Raw genomic sequence first — 11,657 nt, 5'->3', positions numbered from 1 at the left:
GGTCAGGCGTTCAGGGCCGGCACAGCTGTCAGAACTCGGTCCCGCTGTGTGATCTTGGTTGGACGTTCGCTCCATCTCTCTCAGCCTCAGTTTCTTCCTCCGTCATTGAAGAAAATCACAATGACTCCAGCCTCCCTGGGCGGTGGAGAGAATTCCATTGGCCCATGAAAGGAGAGCGCGTCGCCTGCGGGGCAGCCCCCACTGGGACAGACGTTAGAGCGGAAGGGAGGCAGAGCCCCGCGTACCCAGAGGAGCGCGGCTGTGGGGCTTTTCTCGAAGGTTACATAAGGCCGTCCCCGTGGCGGCCACGGCCGGGAGCGCGCGTCCGTCGAAGTGGGGAGAGGGGCGTGGGGACGGCGGCGGCGGCGGGGACCCCCGGGGCGTGAGTGCGGCGCCGCTGGCCGAGGTGGGCGCGGCACGGCGCGCGGGGGAGCGCAGGGCGCGGCGGAGTCGGGTTTCAGAGCGCGGGTGACTCAGGGGAGCGACGAGGCTGCCCGCCGCCGCCGCTGCCCAGCGCCGCCTTTGTTCGCCGCAGGAAGGGCGAGCGGCGGCCAGCGCGCAGCCGGGCGCACGGTGCCTTCGGGGGCTCGGCAGGCCTGCGAGATGGCGCCAAGGTAAGACTCGCTTCCCCGCGCCCCGGTCGCTCGGCCCCTCGGCCCTCCCGCCCGCCTCACCTTCTCGCCCCCCCGCCACCTCTTGCAGGAGGAACGCGCGCTGCTGGCGCCTGCTCTTGCTGCTTTCGATCTCCGCGCTTCTCCCCGCTGTCTCCCGGACCCGCTCCGCGACAGGTAAGCGACCCGGCCCGAGGGTGGCACCGTCTGCCTCCGCGCCCTCCGGGGAAGTTGGTTTTGGCGGCGGGCGTGCCTGCGGTGCGCTCTTCATTCCTGGACATAAAAGGGAGTCCTCGCCGCGCGGTGCGCACTGGCGGCCCCGCAGCTTCCCCGGGCGGTGCAGAGGATGCGAGGGGCGAGCGGGAGTCCCTCACCCGCAGGGCGGGTGGCGAGCCGTCGGGCCACTGTGGAGCTAATCGCGGCCCCCCGGATCGTAAGCACAGAGGGACATTGGAAGCACAGTGACAGCGCCAGCGGCTCCGCGGGGACAGTTAGCTCCAGCTCACCCAGCGCCCGCGTGCAGGTCGTGCGTGCTGGCTGGTTCATTGTAAGGGCAGGTCTGGTGCCCTCTCTGGACACAGGTGCGGGAGCGTGACCACCAGCAGGGACACCTGGCACCTTTGCCGCGCAACAAATAACGGGACCAAATTACCTCGATGTTTAACTTAGTCTTGAATTACCTAAGGGAGTCCCCCATCCGTCTCAGGCAGTGGTGCCATGGGTGATGAGAAGAGCTGGGGTGGAGGTTTGGTTCCCCGAACATCAGTTTCCCCACCAGAACCCAGAGGCGGGTGGATGACTGGTAGGGTCTGAGTTAAAAGATTTTTTTTGGGGGGGGGGTGCCTGGGTGGCTCAGTGGGTTAAGCCTCTGACTTTAGCTCAGGTCATGATCCCAGGGTCCTGGGATCGAGCCCCACATCGCGCTCTCTGCTCAGCAGGGAGCCTGCTCCCCGCCACCCCCTCCTCTCTGCCTACTGGTGATGTGATGTGTGTGCCTGCGTGTGTGTGTCAGACAAATAAAATCTTTTTTAAAAAATGTAATACAACAAACTGAGGATTAAAATAAATAAATAAATAAATAAAAAAAATTGATTTTGGTTAAAGTGTGTTTTCAGGCTGTCTGGGCTTGAATTGTGGCTGAGTTAGGTGACCCAGCTCAGGACAATGAATTTCACGTCTCTGTGCCTCCGTTTACAGTAAAGGGCAATAATTAGACCACCTGTCCTCCTAGGGATGCTGCAAAGATTAAAAGAGGTATTAGAAATAATATGCTTTCCATACTGTGACCCATACTAGGCACAAAGTAAGTGATAGAACTTTTTTGATCCTTGAAACAGTTGTGTGAGCAAGCAATGAAGTCTGAGAGAGGCTTAGAAGTGGCCTGTCCCAAAGGCAGGATTTGTCCCAAAAAGCCCTGGGCTCTGGTCCTTGCTCCCTCAGCTCTTTCTCCTTGCTGTGTTGTTGCGGAACTATGTTGGCCCAGCGGTAGCCTCCCACCCCTTTTGAATTTAGAAAATCAGTACTTAGCCTCAAGAGAAGAAATGTGTGAGAAGGGGAATCAACCTCCTTCCCTTTGCAGGAAACTATGGAGGGTGGCCTGGGTTAACTCTTTGTGTGCCAGAGGAAGCCTCAGACAGCCTAGACCATTGTCTCCTTGGGAGCAAGACCTAAATTCAAAGACCACTTTTTCCTGCCCGAGCCTCCAGCCTGGCATTTCTTGCAGATCAAAGGGCAGCTGGAGCACAGCTTTGGCTTCTCAGCACCATGGCCCATGTCGAAACATTGCAGTTTTCATGTGCTAGAGGATACTGCTGGCTCAGCGGCAGAGGGCAGCTTTATGTTGCGTGGTCTTTGTGAATTTTGCTATAACCCCCACTTCCAAAAAGGAAGGAGATTCTAGGAAAAGAGACTTTGGTGTTTTTATTTCTTCTCCTGTGTTTGGAGGCTGGACTCCTTGATGCCAAGTCTGTTGTTAGAAACAACACAGAGGAAGTCCTGTTCCCATCTATAACGTAAAAAGGAAGTGCCAGGAAACCCTCAGGAGCCAAAAAGGTCAACGAAAGGGCCATTTGCAACTGATGGGTACTAGGCGTCCCTCGGAGCCTCTGCAGAGACTCTTCCCAGACACATGAAATATCCTCCTGCAAACCAGATTTTGCATGCACTTTAATCAGGCCAACACTTAAAACAAACCACTTTATACTTTCAGGCAGAGGTGTGAGCAGGTCTGAGTTACCTTCATCCAGTCCTCAGAATCACTGCAGAAGGCAGGGACCAGGACTGTTATTATCTTTGTGCTTTAATAAGGAAACCAAGGCCCAAAGTCTCAAGGCTTCCTAGCTCCTGAGGGTTTCCTGGCCTGCCCTATTTAAAGGGACGCTTGTCAATGGGACCCTGTCCCCCACACCAATCCTTGTGCCCCAAACACATCATAGCCGAGCCAATAAAGTTACAGTGCCATCGGGATACCTCTCTTTTAGCAGATAGGGAAGTGGTTTGGGGGACAGGGGCAGTGGTTCCATAGGTAATTTGTTCCTGCTAATAAAATCCTGATAGATGCAACTTACTTAGATTTCTTTAAACTGTTTTACCATGAGATTTAACACCCATGCAGGAAAGTGCTCACAGAAAGTATAGCCCAATGATTTATCATAGATCACACATCCATATAACCCAGGTCAGGAAATAGGATAGGGGGCGCCTGTGTGGCTCAGTGGGTTAAAGCCTCTCCCTTCAGCTCAGGTCAAGATCCCAGGGTCCTGGGATTGAGCCCTGAGCCCCACATTGGGCTCTCTGCTCAGCAGGGAGCCTGCTTCCCCACCACCCTTGCCCACCTCTCTGCCTACTTATGATTTCTGTCAAATAAATAAATAAATTCTTAAAAAAAAAAAAAGGGAAAGAAATAAGATAGCCCTAGAAGTTCTCTTGCACTCCTTGGATGTGATTATTCCCTCCCTGCCCTCGAGGTCACCATCACCTTGACTTTTATGGTGATTGCTTCCTTACTTTTTAAAAATAACTGTAGTACCTAAGCATGTATCCCCAAAGTCTGCAGTTCCATTTGACTTGAGTTTGAACTTTACACATGGTATCTTTCACTGAATATTACGTTTTTTTTTTTTAATACTAAGTTTTGAGATTCATTTACGCTGTTGTATGTGGCTGTAGTGAATTCATCTTTGTCGCTGTATCATTTCCCACTGGATTAATATGCTGTACATTATCTGTCCATTTTTCTCCAACAGGCTTTGGGGCATTTCCATGTTGGCAGAGAGAGCGATGTGTTTCTGAACATTCTCGTACATGTGTCTCGGTGCACAGGGGCACATATACCTGTTGGTTCTGTGTCTAGGGGCCAAGTGCTGGGTTACGGGGTGTGCCGCTGAGGCCGAACAGACAATGCCAGCCCCGAGGTACATGGTCGCCAGCCTGGTGTAAGAGCTCCCACTTTTTCAAATCTCTAACAGCACTTGGTCTTGTCGCTGGGCTGAATTTTGGCCCTTCTAATAAGTACATTGTAGAATCTTACTGTAGTGCTCGCTTCGGCAGCACATATACTAGAATCTTACTGTAGTCTTCTCTTCTTCCTCAAGATTTTATGTATTTATTTGACAGAGAGAGAGAGAGACAGTGAGAGAGGGAACACAAGCAGGGGGAGTGGGAGAGGGAGAAACAGGCTTCCTACTGAGCAGGGAGGCCAATGCAGGGCTCAGTCCTAGGACCCTGGGATCATGACCTGAGCCAAAGGCAGGTGCTTAATGACTGAGCCGCCCAGGGACCCCTAGAATCTTACTGTAGTCTTAATTTATGTTTTCCTGATTATCAAGTTGATTGCCTTTCCATGTATTTTTTTTTTGATCTCTGGTTATCTTCTCTGACTTTTTTTTACTAAGGTGAAATTCACATAACATGAAACTAGCCACTTTCGTGTGTACAGTTTGGTGGCAGTCTGTACATTCATATTGTGGTACAGCTTTTTCCTGTCTAGTTGCAAAATGTTTTCATCACTCCAAAGAGTGAAAAGTCTAATTTCTATTAAGTGGTCCCTGGCCATTTTCCCTAGGCTCACCCCACCAGTGCTAAGCAACCACTGATTTGCTTTGTGTCTCTATGGATATGCCCGTTCTATTTCATATAAATGGCATCAAATAACTTGGGTCTTTTGTGTCTGGCTTCTTTCACATAACATGATATCATTGAGAGATATCCATGTGTAGCGTGTGTCGGGACTTCATTGCTTTTTATGGCTGCGTAATATTCCACTGAATGGATATACCACTTTCATTTATCCATTCTTCCTTCAATGGGGACATTTGTGTTGTCTCCTCCTTTTAGCTATCATGGATAGTGCTGTTAGAAACATTTGTGTACAAGAATTTGAGTACTTGTTTTAATTATTTTGGGTATATACCTAGTAGAACTGCTGGGTGATGTGGTCATTCCATGCTTGGGTTTTGTAAAGATTCCCAGATCTTTCCACAGTGGCTGCACCATTCCATAGTTCTCCCAGCAGCATACGAGGCTCTGATTTTTCCACATCTTTGCCAACACTTATTTTTTTTCCATTTTTTAATTACGGTTATCTTAGTGGGTGTGAAGTGGCCCCTTCTTGTTGTTTTGATTTGCGTTTCTGTAATGACTAGTGATGTCGAGCATCTTCTCACAGGCTTGTTGGCCATCTGCAGATCTTGGAGGCAAATCTGAATGCTAATCAGAGCCAGTTTGGGATTTTCCTCTAACCACCTCACTCTCACTCATGGCCATCTGATGTGCTTTCTTGAAGGAGAGAGGAGTGGGGAAGGGTCCTACCTGAGATGTCCTGTCCTTGGCCTCCTGCCTCCCCGGGGTCATGGCCTGTGGTGAGCTACTATTGCTTACACACCATTGGAAGTTGTAATGAAGATAAATGATGGTAGTGTTTTAATTACTGGCTAAACTTTTCGGGTTTATAGAAAGTGGGGAATGCCCCCGGGGGCCTCCTGTGCCGCCTGTGTATTTTTATGACAGACCTCAGATTGAGAACTGGCCGCAGAGCCACTCATAGCTTCCCATGTCATCTTAGGGTTTTATAGTCTCTTTGACTTAGCACAAGATGTGACTTCCTCTCTCTATCCAGAGACTGCCTTGCCCTCTGTTTCTCTTGAAGGCCTAATGCTACTTACCAGTTTACATGGTACCCTGGTAGAGGCATCTTGCCAGATAAGCTTTCTCATCGTGGAAATTCCCCATGACCTTCATCTGTCTCTCCTGGCGCCCCCCACTGTTCCCCCCTGCCCCCGCCAGTGTCAGTATGTTTGTCTCCCTTTTCCGTGGGAGCCCTTTGATGGTGTGGGTCATGCCTCGTTTGTCCAGAGTTGGCCACTTGGACTTCAGCTGTTTTGTCATTATTATGAACAGTGTTGCTGGGACCATCTTCTCATGAATGGCCTTTGTTTTCCTTTTGGATTTTTTTTTTTTTTTTGACTAGATTATCCTAAACAGAAGTGCCCATCAATGAACAGAAGTGGTTGGATAGTTCTTCTGTATTTAGATGGATCGGTCTTAGATACAAATTCAGTCATTCTCCTTTTAACTTTAATTGCTCTCACTGGGTTCTTACAGTACCTGAGAGGGGTTCATGTTCCTTGCTGCAGAGGGCGCTTTGTGGCCTCCCGGTCTCTCCAGTCACACAGAGCCCCTACTGAGTTGGGCTCACATCAAACCACTTCTAGCTGGTGGAATAAGATATGCAATGATTCATCTTTGTGTCTCTGCCCAGGCTGGTTGCTCTTTGAGACTACCTTTCACCTCGTGCTCCTGACAGCCCACCATTCATCCTTACCCATTCTCTTTGGGAAGCCCTCCTCCACCAAGCAGGTTGGGTGTCGTTCCTCTGGGCTGGCACTATTAACACTATTAACCCATTCCTCAGTCACAGGGTTTCTCAGATGGATGGTGACCACTGATGAAATCACTGATGAAGTCTGCCTTCCCTACTACACAGGAATCTCCAAGAGGCAGGGACTGGGCCTTTCCAGCTCTGAATCCTAGAACCTAGCTCAGGGCCTGGAATGAGGGTATATTATTGGGACTTTTAGTGTTTTTTCCTTTGGTAACTTTAATAACTAGTTATAAATTTATGCTAATGTCATTTTGCTCTTTATCTTTTTTTCATTATATGTAATTGCATAACAATTTGCTGTCTAGCTTATCCCCATTCATCGTATTCCTGATGGCCTCCATTTTGTCAGAAGTTGTACATTTATCTTTTCTTTGCTTGCTAAATATTGAGTTTATTTTCAAGGTTTCTTTGAATGTCTACAACTTGATCTGCTTAAAATGGACTGTAAATTAGGTTAATCGCATAGATTTTGGAGTGTGTAATCTGAAGTCAGTTTTTTTCCAAAGTGGTACCCAGGATTCCCCAAAATACTAATTAAAATGTGAGTGATTTACCCATCATTGTGTTGCTTCTGGTTGCCATGTGATTTTTTTTTCTTAAATGATAGAAATTTTTTCTCAAATCTCTACTGTTGATCCCTTCTTGTGCGTATGTGTGTGCATGTTTTTAAAATCTCACTTGGTCTTGATAATTACTGCATTATAATATGTTTTAAAATCTGGTAAGGGAAGTCACCCCTGTCTCATTTATTAAGCCGTACACTTTTTTAGTGCAGACTGGTGTATCACAGAATTTTCTCATGATATGATTTAGTAGTGGGAATGTCGAAGTGGTGATGGGTGGGTGAGGGTTATGAAAAGGGAGGAAGTCTTACAATAAGATTCAGCCGAAGACACTAATGTGCAATAAGGAGAATGGATGAGCAAATAAGGTTTCAAAGCCAGAGCAGCAGATCATGGGGCTTGAGATACTACTGTTGGCACAGAGCCCAGGGGAGCAGAGATGCATCAGAGGTGTTGGGAGGAGCGGGTTTGCTGACTGACCACCTTCTTCTGCCCCACCCCAATTCAAGAGAGAGAAAGTCTAGGGTTAGAGCAGAACCTGGAAGAAGATCCAGACCAATTATTGGGAAAGCTTTAATGAGGGAGATATGAGAATGGGGTTATTTAATGAGTGCATCCCACCTGTTATCCCCATCAGAACTCAACTCAGCCCAACCTAATCTAATACAACCCAACCCAACCCAACCCAGCCTGACCCAACCCAGCCTGACCCAACCCAACCCAACCTTACCCAACCCAAACGAAACCAATTTTATCCAATCCAATTCACTTTGCACTTGTTGCATGACATGGATGACTTGAAGGATTAGACAGGGAAGAAAACTCTTCTAGGGATCTTGGTATCTCCCTCAAATGAGCAGAACACCTGACTTCAGATATTAGGAGAGCCTCTTCCTGGGCTTGAGGGAGCTTGGCTAGAGTCTGATTTGCAGGGGGCAACTTTGCCCTAAACGTCTCCAGGAGTCACCCTTCCATCACTGAAGACTTGCATGAGGCCCAGCTTTAAATCCCCTCTACCGCCAGGAGGGCTTTTTCAATGAGTCTTTCTACAAAGTGAACATCTGTTGAAGTCTTTGAAAAACTGCCATGTTCTGTGTTCATGCTACTATATAGATATATTTGTATCTATATCTATATAATATTTATATATAATTATATTTATAGATATATATACAGATATATATTTATAGATATATAGATTTCTGTCTTCTCCCCATATTTCCTAACTGCCTGATCTCACAGAGGCCCTCTGGGATGTGTGATTGGTGTCAAAGAAGATGCACTGGTCCGAGTGATCGTATCCTAGAGCGCCTCAGAGCTCAGTAGTAGTAGAGACCAGTGGGCAGCAGCTGACTTAACTGCTAGGGACCCTATCCTGTGTGTCCTAATGCAGGTGCAGGCGAGCCTCTGCCTTACCAGAGTAGGGATGTCCATTTCCACCAGCAGATGGGGTGGCAGGGAGAGGGAAACGGGTTTTGAAAGCTTTATTTTTTCAATTACACTAAAATATTGATAGTCAAAGTAATAGTCAGTGTAAAGATCTGGAGGATGGAGGAGTTTACAAAGGCCACATATTGTCTCATGACTCAGAGATAAATGCTGCCAACATTTAGTGGACAATTTTTCAAAGTTATTTGCCTTAATGTGCGTATATGTTATAAAGAGAATAGCTCATTCTGTACATTGTGTTTCGTTGCTTGGCATTTTTTCCCCTTAATAATCATCTAAACCCTTCCTCTGGAGCATTAAATATTGTCTCTAATATCCTTTGTAATTGAAATAGTATTTCATTGTATGTACGTCCCATAATTACACTAGACCCCTTTTATGCCTTTAGACGGTTTCTGGTTGTTCGCTACTGTAAAAACTATCGTGATGACCCCATTCTTGCAGTTCTGTATTTGACCCTTTCCACAGTTATTCCCTAGCACAAATTCCTGAAGCAAATTGTTGGCTCTAGTGCATGCCCATTTTTAAAGCTTCTGTTGCATTCTTTGGAAAGGCAGTAGTGATTTCTCCTTCTCCCCACAGCAGCACACAAGAGGAGCTCAGCTGGTCTTTATCCGCTGCTGCTACTTCTCTAATCCAAAGGGAGATGGGGCGTCTGGGTGGCTCAGTCCATTAAGCCTCTGCCTTCAGCTTAGGTCTCAATCTCAGGGTCCTAGGATCGAGCCCTGTGTGTTAGGCTCCCTGCTCAGCAGGGAGTCTGCCTCTCCTTCTCTGCCCTCTTCCTCTGTCTTCCCCTACCCCCACCCTGTGCTCGCTCTCTATCTCTCTCTCTCTCTCGCTCTCTCTGTCTCAAATAAGTAAATAAAATCTTAAACAAAACAAAACAAAGGAAAAACGTGACAGCAGGGGGAGGGACAGTGCTGCATGACTGCATGTCTGCCGCATATTTCCCTTAGTTGAATGGAGTCAGCACTCCTTCCTCCCTTCCTGCTTTGTTCATTCATTTTGCACATGTCCTGTAAGGGCTGGACGAGAAGAGGGTCTTTCTGTAAATTGGAATTCCAGGAATCAGGTCGTAAGGACCTTGGTGGTTCTCAACCTTGGCTGTACCTTAGAATCACGTGGAGATTCAGAATGAACACGATGCCCAGCCTTCCCCCATTCCAGGATGTTAGACCCATCCAGGGTAAGTTCGAGCCACTGGCAGGTTTTAAAAGCTCCTGGTGTGATTCTGGGATTCCAGGATTGAGAACAACTGGGGCAGCCCAAAGGCCTCCTTTCTGATGTGGCGATCCCGAGTCCCAGAGAAGAAAGTACCAGCCCGTGGTTGCAACACAGAGGAGGCTGGGTACTGGATCCCAGAGAAAGCCTCAGGGGGCATAGTTCAGGCAGATGAGCTCTGGGAGCCTGGGTCTTGGGTTCAGATCTCAGCTCTGCCGCTTCGCACTGAGTGACCTCTCTCTGCCTTACCTTCCTTAGCTATACATTGGGCTAAGAATTCCTACTCAGAAGAGTAAGGGGGTAAGCATCGGGCCTGTAATTGTTGATCCTTTCAGTACCTCCTTCCTTCCCTGTTCCCACATCACTGCGGGTTCCCCGAAGGCAGGAAACCTATTTTATTTATCCATGTTTCCTCAGCATCTGACATGGCACCAAATGGACACAATGAGCACTTGAGTCCATTAATGAATGAATCATTCAAAGCCTGAGACTGTGGAGATCTGAGTGAAAACCCAGCATTATGAACCCTTGACCTTAGCAAAATCTGTGTGTGTCCGCTGCCCTGTTGGGAGACCACCCGCAGCCATCTGCTGTGACAGAGGGTGCGGGGACCAGAGTAGGAGCTGTGGCAGGGACCCGGATAGAACAGATAGGTCAGGATAGAGTACGTGTCACCAGAAGAAAATGAAGGTAGGCTTTTCGGGTGCTGGGAAGTTATAACGATTCTAGACTAGAAGTCCAAAGAGCCTAAACACTGGCGGACAAACTGAACTTCAATTCATGCCATTTCTACAGCATCACACCCAGAACTACATCTTAGCAATAGGCTTCTTCCATCTTTATTTTCAGCACATAGGTCTGTCTCCGCTACCCTTCGGTGTATCCTCCAGCTGTGGTCCACAGGAATCTTCTAGCTTCTCGCGGCTCAGATGTGGTCCCAGGACCAGCCGCAGCAGCAGCAGCAGCATCTCCGGTCCCAGCCACAGACCCAGTAAATCAGAATGTGCATTGTAACAGGCTCCCTGACGATGTGTGTGCACGTTAGAGCTTGAGCAATGCTGTAACACCAACTCTAATCCTGTCACCCCGGCTTCAAACCCTTTGTCATGGGGCGCCTGGGTGGCTCAGTGGGTTAAGCCTCTGCCTTCAGCTCAGGTCATGATCCCAGGATCCTGGAATCGAGTTCCACATTGGGCTCTCTGCTCGGCAGGGAGCCTGCTTCTTCCTCTCTCTCTTTCAGCCTGCCTCTCTGCCTACTTGTGATCTCTGTCTGTCAAATAAGTAAATAAAATCTTAAAAAAAAAAAATTAAAAAAAAAAACCAAACCCTCTGTCATCTTCCCATGACCACCTCCCATGGCCCTCCAAAGATGTCCATGTCTTAATCTCCAGAGCCAGTGAATATGTTTGGTTGCATGGTGTAGGAGAAGTAAGGTTGTAGATGGAATTCGGGTTGTTGATCAGCTGACCTTAAAAGAAGTTCCTGGAAAAAAGAGGGTCCTGGAAGATGCTCGTGGGCCCAGCATAATCACAAGAGTCCTTAAGTGTAGAATCAGGGGCAGTAGAGGAGGTCAGTAAGATGCAACATGGGAAGAACTTGACCGGCCTTCTGTGCTGATGCTGATGACGCCGGAAGGGACCACGAGCCAAGGAACACAGGTGGCCTCTAGAAGCTGAAAAGGCAGAAATGGATTTTCCCCTCAAGCTTCTGGAAGAGAGCCCAGTCTGTTGATATCTTATTTTTTTTTTTAAGATTTTTTATTCATGTGTCAGAGAGAGAGTGTGTGCACACAAGCAGAGGGAGTGGGAGACAGAGGGAGAGGGAGAGGGAGAAGCAGGCTCCCCGCTGAGCAGAGAGCCCGGTGTGGGACTCGATCCCAGGATCCTGGGATCATGACCTGAGCTGAAGGCAGATGCTTAACCAACTGAGCCA

General features: G+C 48.2%; 1 protein-coding gene across 1 annotated transcript in view; it reads left to right on the top strand.

Annotated features, from left to right (window-relative positions):
• Positions 1–206: 206 nt before the first annotated feature.
• Positions 207–11,657, top strand: part of COL15A1 (collagen type XV alpha 1 chain) — a 102,111-nt gene continuing 90,660 nt past the window's right edge. The window contains exons 1-2 of the mRNA XM_059411206.1: positions 207–614; positions 703–788. Coding sequence (XP_059267189.1) covers positions 604–614; positions 703–788 — 97 coding nt within the window. The 5' untranslated portion in view covers positions 207–603. The remainder of the gene's footprint in view (positions 615–702; positions 789–11,657) is intronic.

The sequence above is a fragment of the Mustela nigripes genome, chromosome 9, assembly GCF_022355385.1.
Source record: "Mustela nigripes isolate SB6536 chromosome 9, MUSNIG.SB6536, whole genome shotgun sequence".
NCBI classification, from domain to species: Eukaryota; Metazoa; Chordata; class Mammalia; order Carnivora; family Mustelidae; genus Mustela; species Mustela nigripes.
This window is presented reverse-complemented; position numbering and strand designations above follow the sequence as displayed.